This window comes from Aotus nancymaae, unplaced genomic scaffold (genome assembly GCF_030222135.1).
Source record: "Aotus nancymaae isolate 86718 unplaced genomic scaffold, 86718_ANA_hifiasm-v0.15.2.pri h1tg000053l, whole genome shotgun sequence".
In the NCBI taxonomy this organism is placed as follows: Eukaryota; Metazoa; Chordata; class Mammalia; order Primates; family Aotidae; genus Aotus; species Aotus nancymaae.
Window position 1 is genome coordinate 19,338,476 of NW_026988467.1, and position 19,171 is coordinate 19,357,646.

The window sequence follows — 19,171 nt, forward strand, 5'->3', positions numbered from 1 at the left end:
TGTATCTAATTTAGCAATCTCATGAATGTTCCAGAATTCTTGTTGTTTTAACTAACTCCCTCTCCACATATAGGTATGCATATTTTTTCGTATCCATTGAACTAGCTTTGTCACCTAGCTGGTTCCTGCATTAACAACCTGCAGGAAGACACTGATGTGTTCTCACACTGTATTTCTATAAAAACTGGGTATTCGGTATTTTGAAAGCTAGACTTTGGCTGGGTGCAGTGGCTCACGCCTGTAATCTCAGCACTTTGGGAGGCCGAAGTGGGTGAATCACCTGAGGTCAGGAGTTCGAGACCAGCCTGGCCAACATGGTGAAACCCTGTCTCTACTAAACACACAAAAATTAACCAGGCATGGTGGCATGCGCCTGTAATCCCAGCTAGTCAGGAGGCTGAGGCAGAGAATCGCTTGAACCTGGGAGGTGGAGGTTGCAGTGAGCTGAGATCGCGTCACTGCACTCCAGCCTGGGCAATACAGTGAGACCTTATCTCAAAAAGAAGAAGAGGGATACTGGAAGGGATGTTAGAGACCATTTTGGGGCAGCCTTCCCGCCTCCCACCCGCTCCCTCATCTTGGTAGATGGAGAAAGTGGGGTTCAAAAACATGAGAGAACTTGCCAAAGGTCACGCTGTGAGTTAGGTATGGGTTGAACAGGTGAGATTCCAGCTCTATGAACCTTCTGAATCCAGGGAGCATGGCAGGGGCTGTCAGGAGGCGCTCTGGGCCCCCGACCTTCAACCCAGCATCCCCATTTTTATCTGTTTGACATACTTCAGATGCCACACAAGATTTCAAATGAAAAAGAAGCCCCTACAGCGTGAAAACCCTGACTCTGGACCACCCCTCATCTGCCCAGTTACAACAGCCTTCCCTTACCGCCTCTCCTCCTCCTCTTTTCCTCCTCCTGCCTCTGGCAACATTCTCAGAAAACTAACTAACAAACAAACAAAAACATGCTCATGAGAAGAAGCAGACAGATGTGGTCAGCCCAGGCCTGAACACATTGGCCTCCAGTCTGGGAGAGACAGAGCCCCCGCATCTAAAGACAAGCATTCTCAGGGTCCAAGCTGACAATGATGCGGTGTGTGTGCTGACAGGTAATGGGCACCCCGGCGGTTAAGTTGAGTAAGGCTAGATGGCCCATTCAGACGTTAGCAGCAATTATCTCTAGATGGTGGAACTCACGGGCTTTTGTTGCTGGGTTTGTTGTTGTTGTTTTGTTTTTTTGAGATGGTATTACAGGATCTTTGGGGTGTCATTTTTCTGACGGGAAACCTCTGTGGCTGGTGGCACCTTTGCCCAAGTTTGGCTCGGGCCCACTGGGCTTGTTACACCCACTCTGCCTTGCAGGCTGCACTCAGCTCACATTTCCAGCCTGGGTCCCGCATCTGCCCATGACAAGTCAGGCATGGAACCGTGAGAGGTACATGAGTGAGCGTGGGGTCCAGCCGCTGCACACAGTCAGACATGCCGGCTGCTGCCGCGGGTGAGCAGCGCCAGGTGCCAGCACAGGTGCTGTTTCTCGGCGAGGCTGCGGCTGGACCAGGTACACCACAAGCAACTTCCACGGGTGGCACTGGGGAACATGGTAGCACCTGGAAGCTTGCAGACACCAACCACAAGGCCCCAAAAAGGGAGTCATAGCCCTGGCTTGAGGAGTTCCCAGGTCTGGGTTCCCCAAAGGGCTGCAGCTCTTCTCACTTTCGCTTCATCCACAACATGGCAAGCAAGGGGCATGTTTCAGCCCTGTTTGTGTTACAGCCCTTTTAGCCCCACCATTCGACAGCTCCCACATTCTTATCCTGTGACCAGAAAGAATGAGGTACGCGGACAAGTGGAGGGTGAGCAAGATGAAGAGGAGCTTTATTGAGCAATAGAACAGCTCGGCCTCTCGCAGGGGCCAGCTCCTTTCTGCAGCAGGGGTGTCCTGATGAGGGTTCGGCTCCTAGCAGAGAGGAGACCCTGGAGTGGAAAGCTCCTCTCTGCAGGCAGGTCATCCTGTCATCTTCCCAGCTCTCAGGAGAGGGAAGGCCCTGGAGTGGGAAGCTCCTTTCTGCAGCAACTCGTTCTCTGCAGCTCTTGGCAGAAAGGAGGTCCTGGAGTGAGTAGCTCCTCTCGGCAGCTGGCCATCCCTATGTCTGCCCAGTTCTGGCTGAGCCTGGAGCTTTCATGGGCCTCAGAGAGGAGGAGGTGTGTGCTGACTGGTCCATAGGTGGCCACAGGCAGGCCCAGAAAAGACACCACAAGTTCCCACACCAGTCCGTGGGACAGGCAGCCTGGCCCCCAGACTTCAGGCCCTCCCTGGCCTGAAGGTGGGGCCTTACCAGGGACCCACCCCCTTCCACCCCGGAGCCTGACTCCTGCTGCTATTCATGGTGCCCAGGCTGCTCATGCCAAGGGGTACCTGCAGGCCAGTGCCGAGCTGCCCTCAGTGCCCCCTTGGCTTCCCTCTCATGATAGTCAATGCCCAAAGTCCAGAGGGGACTGAGGCAGCAGGGGGCCAGCATGTCGGCACCGTCCCAAGCATGCACACACCCTGCCAGGCTGCAGCAGTGCCCAGGCTCAGCCCCAACTTTGCTTCGAGATTGGAATGGGTGCCAAGAGCAGGGAGAAGCCAGGCAGTGGGAGCAGGCACTTCTGAGCCTGCAAGGGCAGGGGGAGGGAACCTTCCCAGGCCCCTGAGAGTGCAGGGATGCCTGAGCCCACAGCTGCAGTTTAGGTGGCTACAGCTGCATGGGGGGCAGCGGGGTCCCCACCTGCTCTGTGGAGCAGGAAGCCTGGGTCTTCAGCTGTGGTTTGTGCAGCTGCAGCAGTGCCCAGGAGGGCAGGGTTCCCACTGTCCCCAGCTCCCACTGACTACATGGAGCATGCAGCCCTGGCCGTGCCTCCCTGCTGCAGCAGGTGTGATGGCAGCACTCATTCCTGATGACGGCCCACTGCTGCCGTCTGTTTTGCTTTTTTGAGATGGAGTCTTGTTCTGTCGTGCATGGTAAGATCACAGCTCACTGCAGCCTCAACCTCCTGGGCTCAAGCAATCCTCCCAGCTCAGCCTACCAAATAGCTGGGACTACACAGGTGCATGCTACCACACCTGGCTATTTTTAAAAATTTTAGTATAGATGGAGTTTTACCATATTGGCCAGGCTGGTCTCGAACTCCTGACCTCAAGTGATTCACCTGCCTTAGTCTCCCAAAGTCCTGGGATTACAGGTATGAGCCCCAGCATCCAGACTTGTTCTTTTTCTAAATGTTGGTAAAAGCTAATGATTAAGTGTTCACCTATCATAATCAGATGAGGTAGAACCTCGTTCCCATTGTGCAGGTAAAACTGAGGGACCAGGAGGTCAAGTAATTTCCGAAGACATGCAACTGGGAAACAGCAAGTCTAGAAACAGATGGCTGTGCTTCCTTCTCACCAATGCACTGCTCTTTCTTCTTTGAATTTTCCAAGCTTTTGGCAATGAATTGCATGTCACTTTCATAATCATGAAAAGTCCTACAAGGGACAGATTTTTTTAAAGATTCCTTCCGCTCTAGTGTTCTGTGCTTCCCTGGTTCTCAGAGCCTTGCCCTGCACAGCCTCCACCCCACATCCTCACAGATGCTGGCCTCACTGCCCCCACCCCCACACCAGCTGTTGCTGGGGCAGGACACCCAATGTTCCTGTCTTGCTGAAGGCTGCTCGAAATGTCCCTGGTCAACTTCTGGGCCCTGGGGAAGTTCAGGGGGCAGGTCTGGAGAAGGGGAAGTGGGAAGGGATGTGAAACTTGGCCACAGCCTGGCGCCACTCCTGCTGGACAGCCCACAGGGGCCCTGCGCAGAGGGCAGGAACATCCAGTTGAAGTTGACAACAGGAGGCAGGTGAGGCCAGAGTCCCAGAGGAGGGGGCTATGGAGTTCTGGGACCCAGGGGAGCTGGCCCAGGAGGCTGGAAAACTGAGGCAGGGAGGGAGGGAAATAAGTGTGGCTGATTCTGCGGCAGGACAGGGATGGGGGTGCTGCACTGATCCACCCAGAATGGGATTGTGGAGGGACCTTAACTCCTAGAGCCAGAGCTTGGGGGAGGGTGTGAGGCGGTGAGTTAGACTCAACAACTGATGGGTAAGACCAGGGTTCCTGGGTCTGGCCCCGAAACAGCTAAGAAACTGGGAAAAGGCTGGGGTGCTAGAGCCGGCAGTGGGACCCAGCAGAGGGGACAGAGGGGGCAGCCAACCAGCCATTCTCGGGTGGATGCTGAAAGGCGCTGCGCACGCAGAAGGGCGAGCAGGTGTCGTGCTGGGTGTTTGTGAATTCCTGTGTGTATGCACAGCTCCACCATCTGGGTGAGCGAGTGTTCATTAAATAAGGAACAGGGGCTTGATACATATTTGTTCAATGAAATCGATCACCTGTGGGAGTGTATGAATGTGTGTGTCGCTGCGAGTGAGGGACAGTCTATTTGTGTATCAGTTGTGTGTCTAGGGGTGTGTAGTGGATTTCTGAGTTTCCATACCGTGTTTTGTAGGTGTGTGGGTGAGAGGCTGTGTTTGTTTGTGAGTGTGTGATGAGGTGGGTGTGCTCGGTTGTGTGTGTGTGTGAGTTTGTGGTTCTGTGTATATGCGTGGGGTCCCTGGAGCTGGATTGAGAGTGGATGCTGAGAGCCCTGGAGGGTGCGTGTGCACTGGGGGAAGGGTGTGCATATATCATAGTGTGCATGGGACCCAAGGGTGTGAGCTGCATGTGAGTATGTGATGTCCAGCCTGCCTAGGCCCTCCCGTGTCTCCACAGGGGCATCATGGAGGGGCCCCGGGGCTGGCTGGTGGTCTGTGTGCTGGCCATATCACTGGCCTCTACGGTGACCCAGGACGTGTGCCGAGCACCAAACGGGAAGGACGGGGTGGCAGGAAGACCCGGCAGACCAGGGCGGCCAGGCCTCAAGGGGGAGCAAGGGGAGCCCGGTAAGCACCCCCCTGGGAACCCAGCCCCTCCGACCTCAGCCTGGCCTGACCTCCAGGGCGAAGGCTTGGGGATGGCACTGAGAATCAGCAGTCCATCTGCCCCCAATGCCCTATGAATCCTGTCCAGTTTGCACTTGGCCCCAGGGGCTAAGGGAGGCCCAGCCTTCTCCCTGGGCCATGTCCCCAGCCTTTCCACTCCCATTGACTGCCTGGGTCCTCTTCCTTCGGCTTCACTTTCCCCCTCTGGAGAATGACTTGCTTTGAGCAGTGAATGTGAAAGTTCCAGCAGCAATGATGAGTCCTGGTTCACGGCTCTCTCACCAGCATAACGAGGACCCAGAGTTTAGACTCAGGAGCCCCTGCCTTGCTGTGTGACCTCAAGCAAGTTATCAGCCCTCTCTGAGCTTAAGTGGCCTCATCTGTAAGATGAAGAACTAACCCCGCATGGCACATAGAGAGGGACCACGTAACTGCAACTGCCCCTTCACTTCCTTCCGGCACCCTTGGCACTGTTCGTGCTTCCCCTTCCCCAGCCTCTTTAGGCTTCAGAAACTCTCACATTCTAGAAGAAAGGCAGGGGGTGATGGAAAAGGAGGAGGTCCTGATCAGAACAGAAAGGGAGTCTCATGAAATCCCCCCGAGCCTCCTCGTCAAAAGCAGACTGGATAGATCACATAGACATTTGCAATAATTTGCATCCGGGCATCCTACGTGGTATACCTGAACCTGCAGAAGTCAAGGTCAGTGCACAGGAGGCGGGTGGAGTGCCCAGCCTTGAGCAGGAGCACAGTAGAGCAGCCAGAGCGCCATGCATTTCCCAGAACCTGACACTTTCCCAAGTGCCTGTTCACACTCCTTCTCAGAGAGGTTGAGACACTTGCCCTGAGTCACACAGACAGTCAGAGCCAATGTCCTGGAGGCCTAGGTACTGGCCCTTTATCCCATAGACTCAGGGGCTCCATTTCTCTCCCTGAGGATTGGTGGGCTTTGGACTCTCACTCCCAATCTGACATTTCTCCCCACAGGGGCCCCTGGCATCCGGACAGGCATCCAAGGCCTTAAAGGAGACCAGGGAGAACCCGGGCCCCCTGGAAACCCCGGCAAGGTGGGCTACCCAGGGCCCAGCGGCCCCCTTGGGACCCGTGGCATGCCGGGAATTAAAGGCATCAAGGGCAATCCAGGAAACATCAGGGACCAGCCGCGGCCGGCCTTCTCGGCCATTAGGCGGAACCCACCGATGGGAGGCAACGTGGTCATCTTCGACACGGTCATCACCAACCAGGAGGGCCGGTACCAGAACAACTCGGGCCACTTCGTCTGTGCCGTGCCCGGCTACTATTACTTCACCTTCCAGGTGGTGTCCAAGCGGGACATCTGCCTGTTCATCGTATTCTCCTCCCGGGGCCAGGTCCGACGCTCCCTGGGCTTCTGTGACGCCAACAGCAAAGGGATCTTCCAGGTGGTGTCGGGGGGCACGGTGCTTCATCTGCAGAGGGGTGACCAGGTCTGGATCGAAAAAGACCCCAGTACGGGCCACATTTACCAGGGCTCCGAGGCTGACAGCGTCTTCAGCGGCTTCCTCATCTTCCCGTCTGCCTGAGCCAGGGAAGGACCACGCCCCCGCCCCGCCACCACTCTGGCTTCCATGCTCTGCTCTGTAAAATGGGGGTGCTGTTGCTTAGCTGCTGAAGGGAGGGGGCTGGCTCCGAGAGCCCCAAGACTTGCTGCCCCACGACACGGGCTCTAAGAAGCTCGTTTCTTAGAACTCTTCCCGAAATAAACATCTGTGTCTGTGTCTGCTGGACTTGAGCTTCAGTTGCTACTCATTAAGAGAGAGGCCTAAGAACGACAGCAATTGGGTGCTTAAGAGGCAGGCCCGTGCTTAGTTTTTTTTTTTTTTTTTTTTTTTTTGAGACGGAGTCTCACTCTTGTCACCCAGACTGAAGTGCAATGGGACGATCTCTGCTCACTGCAACCTCCACCTCCTGGGTTCAAGCAATTCTCCTGCCTCAGCCTCCTGAGTAGCTGGGATGACAGGCGCCCACCACCATGCTTGGCTAATTTTTTGCATTTTTAGCAGAGAAGGGGTTTCACCATGTTGGCCAGGCTGGTCTCAAACTCCTGACCTCAAGTGATCCGCCTGCCTCGGCCTCCCAAAGTGCTGGGATTATAGGTGTGAGCCACCACACCTGGCCCATCCCTAATATTTCAGGTGATAGGTCTAGCAAGTCCTAGCAGCCTCGTTTGCCCGGGTTCAAATACTGATGCCACCACTTTTTAGCTGTCTAATCATGTGCATGTTACCCAAGCTCTGAGATCTCAGTTTCCCTATCTGTTAAGTGGGACTGATGATAGCACCTACCTCAAAGGGTCATTGGGAGGATTCAGTGACACAATATGAAAATTGTAGAGCACTGCTTGGGTCATAAAAAGGGCTATGGAAGTTTCGCTGTTGTTATATTTTGTTCAATCTTTATTACCAAGCTCTCTGTGTGGTGTGATGGCCCTGCATTGCAGATGATGAAACTGAGGCTGTGAGGAGCAGGCATAAATCAGCAAATCAGCATCAAAGGGGAGGAGCTGGGGTCTGGGCATGGTGGCTCACGCCTGTAATCCCAACACTTTGGTAGAACAAGGCTGGCAGATCACCTGAGGTCGGGAGTTAGAGAGCAGCCTGGACAACATACAGTGAAGCCCTGTCTCTCCTAAAAATACAAAAATTTGCTGGTGTAGTTATGCATGCCTGTAGTCCCAGCTACTTGGAGAGCTGAGGCAGGAGAATCACTTGAATCCAGGAGGTGGAGGTTACAGTGAGTTGAGATTGCACTACTGCACTCCAGCCTGGGTGACAGAGTGAGACTCCATCTCTCAAACAAAAAAAAAGGACAAAGTGGGGCGGGGAGGAGCTGGGATTTGAACCCAAGTCTTACTGATGCCCAAGCTTGTGTTTAACCACTACCCTCATCAGCCTCCCCGTCTTCTGTGAAGCACTTGACACATCACACAGGTGCTTTTCCAACCTGTATTGGGAAGGCAGGGGCGGGAATCAGAGAGCGGAAGCAGTTGGCCCAAGGGCACTCAGCAGTCCTTCCTGGAGCCAGGTTTCCTGGGTCCAGCCCTGGGCTTCCCCTTGGCAAGGTGTGGAGGCCAGGCTGCTGCCTCTGCTACCTGCTGGACGTCCCACCTGGGCAGGGGGCTCCAGGGCCCTACTTGTCTGTCTGGAAGCTGCTACAAAGTAGCAAATCCCACCCTGTCCCTGGAATGTGGGAGAAATCAGGAGACCAGGAGTTCAGACCTGAAAATGTCCAATGCCCTATATAGTTTCTCAAAGGAAGCTGGGTTTATCTTTGTACTACACACACACACACACACACACACACACACACACACACCAGTTACACCTTCACACCCACAGGCTCAGTCAGGGAGGCACAGCCATCATACCACATAGCCCCTGTCTCAGACATACAAGTAACATCCATGAACCATTGAATCTTTCTCTCTCTTACACCCCCTGAGACTTGTGTCCCAAACACACTCCTTACACCCAGGGGCACACATCCTTCTCCCTCCAGCACGCTCGAGCCCCAGAATGCCTGTGTCCTCTCTCACACGGACCCTCATACACTCGAACTCCCACAGGGCCATCCTCAGAAACACAGGGGCTGTCCCTCCCACCCACAGCCTGACGCACAGATGACCTTCCATCCTCAAGCGCACAACCTGAATACCCACCTCTAAAGTACAAGACCCTCTCTGCCAACAGGGTTTGGGGGGGTCAGGAAGAAGTGAGGGGGGCCCAGGGAGAGGGGGAACCCTCCACAGTCTCAGGGCAGCCCCTCAGCTCCCTCCCGCGGTCAGCTCTGCCCGTCCCTCCCCGTGCCTTGCCCACCCACATCACACGCTGTTTAAGAGGCGCCAGGGAAAGGGACAGGTCTTCAGGCACCTACATCCTGGGCAGTCCACGGCCATTGATGCACTGAATCCCAGGAAAATTGATGTGGGCGCTGAGGCTCAGAGAAAGGGGACATCCACTCAAGGACTCACAGCCAGAAAGGGGTAGGGGCCTGGGGTTGGATCAGGGCTGCCGGACCCCACAGGGTTAAGGCACGCAAAGAAAATGCCAGGGGTGGAGGCCGCATCAGCGGCAGCAGAGACCAAGGTAGAGAAATGGGGTGTTCAGGGAGTGCCCAGCCGCCCCCTTACCCTAAATCCTACCCAGCCCCCATCATCCACCCACTACAAGAGGCAAAATCTCTGGCCCCTCCGGGAGGGGAATGAGCTGGAGCCCTAAAGGGGCCGGGTGGGCGGGGCACGGGAGGGCTGAGTGTGGGCCGAGGCTGCCACCTGCTGGACAAGCCGGACCCAGGCGCAGAGGAGGTGAAAACGGAGGCGAGGAGCCCAGAGCCGTCAGGCTGGGTGGTCTCCAGTCCTGTAATGCAATGTCCATCATTTCTGCTCATCCCAGTCTTCCGAACCGCTAGGGACTCCTGAGGCAAAGTGCAATCACGCCCCTTAACTCATCCCACACTGTGCAGCCCCACGGCACAGGGTGGAGAGACAGGTGGGGAGACTGAGAACCTAGGGTTTCCTCAGCGCGGCAGGGGCAGAGCTCTGAACACCTGACCATGCTTGGCATGGGACAAGGCATTGATGTGTGTTATGCACTGAATCCAGCCACTGCCCTGCATGGGAGCTATCGGAAGCCCCCATGTTTCAGAGGAAGATCCAATGGACACAGGTGGCAGGTATGGGGTCGAGGCTGGAGCCCCGCTACTGCCTGACAGCCCCTTCATTCCTAGAATTTCATGTAAGAAGAGGGAGAGGGGAGGGGGCCTCTCAGCTCTGCCAGCCTGGTCCTGACCAGGAGCCCCTCACCAGCCATGGTGGGCTCCAAGCCCAGAGGCAGGGCATGCCTGGGATGCAGGCAAGGAAGGTGGTGTTGGCAGGGAAGGTGGAATCGTCAGGGAAGACCAGGGGCCCCAGCAAAGGAAGAGGCACCAATATGGGAAGCCGAGGCCCTCCGGGTGGACAGAAGGAAGGCCAGAGGGACCAGTGATTCGCCGAAGGCATCTGGTCCATGGAGTGACAGGGCTGGAAGGAGAAGCCAGGGCCCTGACTCTGTAGCCAGGGCAACCCATGCACCACAGCTCCTGCCTGCCTGCCATCCAAGCAGCTCCATCCTGGGGATCCAGCTCCAAGCTTGGCCACTGGGATGGGGCGCATGGAAGTTTCTAGAACAAGGCTTGCCACTTGACAAGTGCATGCGAGGCTTGTTTCTGAGGGCAGCTGAGCAGAGGGGTCAGAGCAAGGCTTTGGGCCCCAAGAGACCATTCAGTGTATGACTTTGGGCAATGGCGTACATCCCCCACACACACCACACACACACCACACACACACACACACACACATACACACACACCCCACATACACCTCAGTTTCCTTATCTATAAAGGGGGAAAATAACTTCCTCCTAGGGATGCTGGGAAAACTGAGTCTCAGGCACAGCAAATGCCAGCGTTGGGCATTAGATGGGCTGAACCTGACTCTGGGGGACGTCTGTACCTTGGGGGCTTGTGCACACACACACCAGACACACACCACACACACACGCCACACACCACACACACCACACACACACACCACACACCACACACACACCACACACACACCATACACATCACACACACCACACACACACCACACACACCACACACACACCACACACACACCACACACACCACACACATCACACATACCGCACACACACCACACACACCACACCACACACACACCACACACACCGCACACACACCGCACACACACCACACACACACCGCACACACACCACACACACACCACACACACACCACACACCACACACACACCACACACACACACCACACACACACACCACACACCACACCCCACACACACCATACACATCACACACACCACACACACACCACACACACACCACACACACCACACACACACACCACACACACCACACACACCACACACATCACACATACCACACACACCACACACACCACACACACCACACACATCACACATACCACACACACCCCGCACACACACCACACACCACACACACACCACACACACACATCACACACACCACACACCACACTCACACATGCCCTCAGCCAGATGCTGGGGCAGTGGACGTTTCCTCATTTCAGGCACTCATGACTGCCGTGGGATTGTGGACGGGGGTGTTGCTGTGGTCAGTCTGGCTCAGCACCCAAAAGAAAGTGTCAAGTCAGGGAAAATTCTGGAAAAGGGGATGTGGGATTGGGGAGGGCACGAGAAGGGGAGGGGGCCCAGCTCTGCTCTGGGCAATCCTTGCTCTGACCACTCTGACACCGTGTCCTCTTGCCTGGGAGAGGGGAAGCAGATCTGAGGACATCTCTGTGACCAGGCTAGAAGCTGCCCACCCGCAGGTGAGGCCCGGACCCCTGCCCAGGTAAGGGCAGATGGCCATTCCCCCCACCTTCCTGAAACGTGGTGCCAGGGCAGCTTAGTGTGTGAGGGGAAGGAGGGCTCCCACTCCCTGCTGGGCCCCGGGACCTGGGCTTAAGAAGAGGCGTCACCATCCATCCATGGTGAGGCTCCCGGGGGAGGCAGGGAGGCAGGATCCCGAGAGCTGAGGAGGACGGGCCCTGGAGAATGAGAGGGTTGGCGGGGTGGGGGCAGGTCAGGGGCTGGGGGCCAGCTCAGCTCTCTCCCTCCCAGCTCCTTCTCCGGGATGGATGTGGGGCGTGGCTCCCACTTTGGGCTGAACCTACTGCTGCTCCTGCTGCTGCTGCCCCTCAGGGGCCAGGCCAACACAGGCTGCTACGGGATCCCAGGGATGCCCGGCCTGCCCGGGGCACCAGGGAAGGATGGGCACGATGGACTGCCAGGGCCCAAGGGGGAGCCAGGTGAGTCTGCTGGCCTGGTTTGGGGATTGGGGTCTGGGGCAGGGATCAGAGTGTCTGTGGCTGACCAAGGGGTGGGGACAGCAGGAAGTGCATTCCCTTGCTGCCATGGCTGCTCCTGGGCAGAGTCGGACTCTCACTGCAGGTCTGGCTCCTGTATCCTCAGAGCCCAGGCTTCAGGCCTCCTCAGAGGTGACACTGGGCCCGACGCACCTCCACGCTTCTCCTCCTCCTCACCCGATTATAGGAAGGGAATAAGATCGTTTGCCCCCAAAGGTGGCCAGGGGGCTCACAGGAGACAGTGCAAGGAAAGTCTTCTTGCCCTGCAACATGGGCACTGGGAAGTGAATATATCCAGTGCGCAACTGCCAGGGTTCAAATCCCAGCCCCGCTGATCCCCTCTATGTGAACCCAAACAAGTTACCTAACCTTGTAGTGCCTCAGTTGCCTCATCTGCAAAATGAGGAGATGGTTGCTGTGAGGAGAAAGTTAACTTAAATATAAAACAGCCCTGAGCACCTGGGAGCTCTATACAGGTGTAGGCTATTGAATCATCAGTTTTATCAGAGATCCGTGCTCACCTCCCTGCTTAGGATTCAGGATAGTTGGAGGGGTGGGGAGCGAGAGGTCAGGATCGCAGTCAGAGAAGCTTCTGTTAGAGGCCCACAGGCAATCATTGGCATAAGAGAAGGGGCTGAGGCTATGAATGGGTGACTGGGGCTGAGGCTGGGTGGAGCCCTGGGCATGTGAGTGCCAAGTCTGTGAGCGAGTTGTGCACGTCTGGGACTCGGGGTGTGTCTGGAGCCGGCCTGGGGTGAGACTGAGCAGAGGTGGTGGGGGACGGGGCGGTGGAAGGGAGGGAGGCCAGTGGAGACGAACGTCCTTAGGAGTGACCTCACCATCATCTTCCCTCCTGGATAGATGGGCTGGCACCAACATTCCAGAAGCAATTCTCCAGTTTAGGGTGAGCTCAGTGAGGCCCCCAGGTGTGCCATGTTCCAGGACCTTGTACTTCACAGCTGCCTCTGCCCATCTCCCCGCCCAGGGTAGCTGATGGCCTCCCGTGATTGAACTCCCAAGTCCCAAGCATGGTCTCAGTTTTAGGAGTGATAAAAAGAGGCCACGATCCCTTCAAGAAGTGGTTGATTCTCATTTTGCAAATGCCAAAGCTGGGGTTCAGAGAGTTTGAGCAACTTGTCCAAAGTCACAGTGGGATCCTGTCCAACTCGCAAGCCCACATTCTCCACCGCTGCCCTCGGCTGCTGCTCCAGCCCGCCTCCATTGCTGTTTCCTGGTGCTCTCCCAATTGGTGATTTGAGGATGTCACAAAGGATGAGACGCTGCCCCGCTCAGCATCACCGGCAGCCACCATGAGGACCAGACCCTCTGGAGCACACTCCAATGGTGTGCCTGGCACTGTGCCTTCTCCCACTCCACCCTTTCAGGGACTCCCTGTTCTATCATGTGCATATCTCAACTGAGCAAACACAGGCTCAGGGAGGGAGGTCACCCACCCACGGTCACAGTCCTGAAGGCCAGGTCTGCAGGTCCCAACCCCACACTCCTAACTTTGAGGCCTAACAGGTTCACAAGCCATAGAGGATCTGTCACAAATGTGTCTGCACAGACGTGCAGCCCAATGGAAGTCAGAGGAGGAAAGGAAACATGAGGGCTGGTGGGAGTGGTCAAGGAGGGATTCCTGGAAGAGGAAACTGGAATCAGACCTTAAAAGACAGCTATGATTTAGATAAGGGGAGAAAAAACTCACAGAGGCTCAGATCATCAGGGCTGGAACAGAATGAGACACTGGGATTCTCCAGACTTGAGTTAGAGACCTGACTCCACCTCATACTGGCTGCATGGCCTTGGGCAAGTCTCTGACTCAGTTTCCTCATGGGTAACATGAGGGAGGTCGAACGAGGCCAGCTGTCACGGGGGTTGAGTGGGGCTGGGGCGAGCTGGAGAGAGCAGGCCCCGTAGTGGGGCGGCTTCTATTTAGCTCCATCCAGTGGTTCCCAGGCACTAACGCCAGCCTGGGGGGTCCATCTCAGGAATGGATACAGGTTGTGTAGGACTCTGAAGCTTATAAAATGTTGAGGGTCCTTTTTATGAAAAATAATACAAACTGACAGGTACACTTACTGCAGAGGTGAGAGTGGTTACAAAAATTTACACACGTGACAAAATTGTATTAGAACCACACACACACACACACACACACACATACACACAAAGTATATATAAAACTGGCGAAGTCTACATAAGCTCCGTGAATTCTAGGCAGCTCAAGTTCCCGGTTTTGACATTATACTTAAGTTATGCAAGATGTGTCACTGGGGAAAACTGAGTGAAGCGTCCCTGTTCTTTATTTCTTTCAACTTTCTATGACTCTATAATTATTTCAAAATAAAAAGTTGAAAAAAAAGAGAAACACAAAATTAGGCGAAAGGCCTGAAGGGGCTGATGCAAATGGACAGAACCTGGAGCTTAAGATGCCTCCGACCAGCCTTCTGGGTTTTTGTCAAGAAGGTCTAAGAATTTCACATTTTAAGTGAGTTTTGAACTTGTTCATGTTGGGCTCTAATTAAACATTTTAAAAATCACTGTGGAGGCCACACGATATCTGTGGCCACATGCCATCTGTGCTTGGGCCGACAGTCGTGGTATCTGAGATCCCGCCCAGCTCTGAGCTCCCTACTTGCTCCATCACAAATGTGGAAACTGAGGCCAAGAGACGGGGAAGTGCCCTAGACAAGGTCAGAGGGCAGGTCAGTGGAGGAGCAGGACTTGGACCAGGCTCTCTCTCCCTTCCGGCCAAAGCCTGACTCCCTGCACCCTACTTCTAGGGAGATGAAAGGAGATTCTAGAGACCAAACACCAGGGTTGTGTTGCCCGGAGGACACCCCCAGGGTCCCTCTTCCTTGTCCCCCACCCTGTCACTGTCTTTCTGCCTTCTCCATCTCCAGGAATCCCAGCCATTCCTGGGACCCGAGGACCCAAAGGGCAGAAGGGAGAACCCGGCACACCTGGCCATCCTGGGAAAAATGGCCCCATGGGACCCCCTGGGATGCCTGGGGTGCCCGGCCCCACGGGCATCCCCGGAGAGCCGGGCGAGGAGGGCAGATACAAGCAGAAGTACCAGTCAGTGTTCACGGTCACTCGGCAGACCTCCCAGTTCCCCGCAGCCAACGGCCTGATCATCTTCAACACGGCCATCACCAACCCGCAGGGGGATTACGACACCAGCACCGGCAAGTTCACCTGCAAGGTCCCGGGCCTCTACTACTTCGTCTACCACACGTCACAGACGGCCAACCTGTGCGTGCTGCTGTACCGCAACGGCGTCCAGGTGGTCACCTTCTGTGACCACATGTCCAACACCAAGCAGGTCAGCTCGGGCGGAGTGCTGCTGCGGCTGCAGGTGGGCGACGAGGTGTGGCTGGCTGTCAATGACTACAACGGCATGGTGGGCATCGAGGGCTCCGACAGCGTCTTCTCCGGCTTCCTGCTCTTCCCCGACTAGGGCGGGCAGGTGGGCTCCAGCCCCACGGGCCGTCCACCTCCCCCAGCTTCCCGCATGGACCCACCTTACTAGCCAGTCTGCATCCTTGCCTAGACCATTTTCCCCATTGGATGGACTCCTCCTCCAGGAAGCCCATCCTGACCACCGTCCCCTCCATGGGTTCTCTCCCTCCTCTGAACTCCTTTAGGAATCACTGCTTGTGCAGTTCCTGTGACACTTAACCAATACCTTCTGGTACTGCCATTGGAAGGGGTGGGGAGATATATAAATAAACAGTGAAATCAATAAATACGCCTGGCTCAGATTCCTCATTGCTGATTCCTTGAACTTCGGATCTTCAACTTGGCGTCATCCGTAGCTGTCTGTGGGCTCTGGACTTGGGACATGTGGCTGGTGCTCAGGGAAATCTTGGCTGCCGGTTTTAGGACACTCAGCACCATTTGGCCAGGTGGGAGAGAGATGTTCTAAGAGTGGTTACAGGCTGCCAGAGTTCCCCGAAGGATCAGCTGCTGTCACTTGTCTGGGGGGAGAGGCACTGCCATCATGAAAGGTATCCAAGCTCACAGGTAAATGGGAGTAAGTCTGACTTCCTGGGCCTGCGCTGAACTTCGGGAGCATTTACCACGGAAGGGAATTGAGCTTGAGGAAGCCCAGTACAGACAAAGACAAGATGTGCCATGAATTTGTGCTGAATGAATAAGAAATTGGTGTGAATTAATGAATGCATAAGTGGGTAAGTAAATGGCTAAAAGCAGAGTAAATGAAGGAGTGGGAAAAAATCATAATAGCTAACATTCATTGAGCACTTAGTGTATGCCAGGCATTACACTAAGCGCTTACACATGTTGACCCGTTTAACATTCATAAACATGCTCTGAGATGGGCATGAGGGGGAGAGAGAGAGAGGGAATTGCCCCCCAGAAGTCTGGCCTGCCCCAAATAACTCACAGACTCTGGGACTCCCAGGAGATCTGAAACCACTGCTGCCCACCAGCCATCAGGTTTGACTGGGAGGTTGCTGGTGGGTGGACCCAGCCACCATGGTCCTTGTGGAGGATGATGGAAGCCCACTATTTGATGTTGCAGGTGCAGAAAGATGAAAAGTGTAACTTTCCTACGCAGACTCCAGGTCCAGTTCTCAGCTCCCAGCCAGACTCCAGGCTCACTCTAGCCTGGGAGAACGTGGCCCGTCCTGGCTGTGGTCACAGCTCGGTTCCACAAAGCCCCACAGAGTCATGGAAGCACCAGTCAACTGAGGCATGGGCTGGTAAGAGCAGCAGCTCAAGCCAAGTTCTACAACCACCTCCATTCACTTTGGCTCCTCTGTTTAGGAGGGGCTGTGTCACACCTCCCTGCCTTTGCCCATGCAGTCCCTCCCACTCATGCATCCACCTGGATAATATTCACTCAACTGTCAGGAGTCCACACAAACATCACCTCCTCCATGAAGCCTTCTCCGACTTACTCCTTGGGTCCCCACAGTGCCCTCCATAAATTTGGGCACAAATTCATGACTCCTTAGAGCCCAGGTTCTCAAATCAGATGGTGAATAAAATTAACCTAAAGACTTACATAAAACAAAACAAAATCAGATTTCTCAACTCCAGGCTGTTTTATAAAGGTTTGGGGAAGACCAGGCTGTAAATGGGTTGGCGGTTTGCAGGGGAATCTGACACACACAGCCCGCCCACTAGCTCTTGTGCACTTACTCACTTACGGGTCTGCCTTCCCTCTAGCCTGTAAGAATCCTTGGCACAGGGCCCCTTCCATACACACCTGCCACATGACTGGGCGTGAAAAGTGTGTAAGATGGGAAGGAGGGAGAGAAAGACACACACACACACACACATACACACATACACATATATACACATGCATATAAAGGCACATGTACAGACACACAAACACACATATACATATAAACATACACACATATACCATACATACACATATACGCATACAAAAATATACACACATATATACAAATATACACATATATGCATACATACACACATATATACACATACATATATAGGCACATGCACAGACATACACACACACATGAATGCATACACATATACATATTTATACACATATACACACAGACATGCACAGACATACACACATATACACATTCAAAAATATACCTATATACACAGATATACACATACACACATACACAGACTTATGCACAGACATACACATATATATACACATGCACACACATATATACAAATACATTATCCACACAACACATAGATATATGCATACACACAGAAACATAGACACATATATACATGCACATATATGCACATATATACACACATACATATACATACACACACATTGACACACACACAGACATCCAGACATCCACACACATTCATTCACAGACACACACATAGACATGCATAGACACTCATGCACAAATGCATGCATATATACACACAGACGCATACACACATACACACATATATACACACATGCATACACACACATACACACATATATATGCACACGCATACATACACATACAGAAATCCACAGTGGGAGAGCAGGAGCCAAGGGCCGAGGAACCCGGTCGGTTCACAGAGTCCAGTGCCCCCGGCAGGGACGGTGTGAAGGCCACGTCCACGGCGTCCACCGCTCTCTTCCACCAGCCCCTTAGCCGTCCGCCTGGTGATGCCGAAAGTGATACATCTTCCTTCTCATTTCTCTTTTGTTTAAAAAATCAATACCCCGTTTCTGTAGGCCACAGCGGCAGATCAGAAACCGGTACTTTGGAAACAACAATTTTCGTGCCATCCTTATTTTCCGTCATTGTTTCCTTGTTGGCTCTCTCTTCGTCGGGGGAGGCCGGCCTTTGAAAATGCCAGCTTGTCTGCCTTGCTGAGGGGAGGCAGGTGAGAGTTTTCCAGCGGGGCAGGCAAGGAGGGGTGGACGTGGGGCAGAAGCCAGGACAAGACGCCCCAAGCCACAAGGAACCCCTTTCCGACCACGGGAAGGTGAGGGTGCAGTTTTCTTCTCCTGCTCTGCAGGGATCAGGGTTTCCACTCTCTATCAGGGATGCCAGTCCAAAATTTCGCGGCTACAGACACCAGCTGGCTCCCATCAGGAGTCAAGGCCCAGGGACCCCTCAGCTCCTGATCCCCAAGTCCAGGCCTCCTAATCCAGGTATGGCTTCTTTGCTCCTGGGTACCAAGAATTCCATCTTCTCTGCATATAAGTAATACCGTTCTCGTGTTTGCAGTGGGTGCCCAGCAAGGGCTGGGCACTCAGCTAGCCCTGGACATAGCAGAGTGATCTTGCTGGCCCCACAGCAGCCCCAGGAGATAGGTGTTTGAGCCTCCCATTTCTACACGAGGAAACCGAGGCCAGTAAACCTTCCTGAGGCCACATAGTTAGCAAGAGGCCGAGCTGGGATTCAAACTGCCAAAGCCCGTGCTCTTGACCCACCTCTGCTGCTTTCTCTTCTTAGCCTCACTACTTCTACCCCAAATTCATGTCCACCTTTTCCCACTGCCATTAGCCACCTAAGAATTTGAGGCACAGGGGACAGGCACAGTGGCTCATGCCTATAACCCCAACACTTTGGTAGGCCAAGGCAGGCAGATCACTTGAGGTCAGGAGTTTGAGACCAGTCTGACCAACATGGTGAAACCCTGTTTCTACTAAAAAAATACAAACATTAGCCGGGTTTGGTGGCATGCACCTATAGTCCCAGCTACTCAGGAGGCTAAAGTAGGAGAATCACTTGAGCCC

The 19,171-nt window shown here is 54.3% G+C and overlaps 2 protein-coding genes across 4 annotated transcripts; both read left to right on the forward strand.

Annotated features, from left to right (window-relative positions):
- The first annotated feature begins 3,761 nt into the window (after positions 1-3,761).
- On the forward strand, positions 3,762-6,746 carry C1QA (complement C1q A chain). The gene is made up of 3 exons (XM_012440118.2): positions 3,762-3,867; positions 4,773-4,942; positions 5,968-6,746. The coding sequence occupies exons 2-3, from the start codon at positions 4,780-4,782 to the stop codon at positions 6,540-6,542; spliced, it is 738 nt and encodes a 245-aa protein (XP_012295541.2). The 5' UTR covers positions 3,762-3,867; positions 4,773-4,779; the 3' UTR covers positions 6,543-6,746.
- A 4,552-nt stretch (positions 6,747-11,298) lies between these two features.
- Positions 11,299-15,700, forward strand: C1QC (complement C1q C chain). 3 transcript variants are annotated; one of them, XM_064363436.1, is made up of 3 exons: positions 11,299-11,432; positions 11,702-11,889; positions 14,853-15,700. In XM_064363436.1, the coding sequence occupies exons 2-3, from the start codon at positions 11,715-11,717 to the stop codon at positions 15,407-15,409; spliced, it is 732 nt and encodes a 243-aa protein (XP_064219506.1). In that variant the 5' UTR covers positions 11,299-11,432; positions 11,702-11,714; the 3' UTR covers positions 15,410-15,700. The 3 variants fall into 3 exon arrangements, with proteins under 3 accessions (XP_064219506.1, XP_064219507.1, XP_064219508.1); XM_064363437.1 differs by having other exon boundaries at positions 11,300-11,409; XM_064363438.1 differs by lacking the exon at positions 11,702-11,889 and having other exon boundaries at positions 11,301-11,432.
- The last annotated feature ends 3,471 nt before the right edge of the window (positions 15,701-19,171 follow it).

Excerpts from the sequence above, each read along its gene's own strand:
- C1QA (XM_012440118.2), top strand. The coding sequence starts at position 4,780 with ATGGAGGGGCCCCGGGGCTGGCTGGTGGTCTGTGTGCTGGCCATATCA. Across the intron at positions 4,943-5,967 it reads GGGGGAGCAAGGGGAGCCCG|GGGCCCCTGGCATCCGGACA; the intron begins GTAAGCACCCCC and ends TTCTCCCCACAG.
- C1QC (XM_064363436.1), top strand. The coding sequence starts at position 11,715 with ATGGATGTGGGGCGTGGCTCCCACTTTGGGCTGAACCTACTGCTGCTC. Across the intron at positions 11,890-14,852 it reads AGGGCCCAAGGGGGAGCCAG|GAATCCCAGCCATTCCTGGG; the intron begins GTGAGTCTGCTG and ends CTCCATCTCCAG.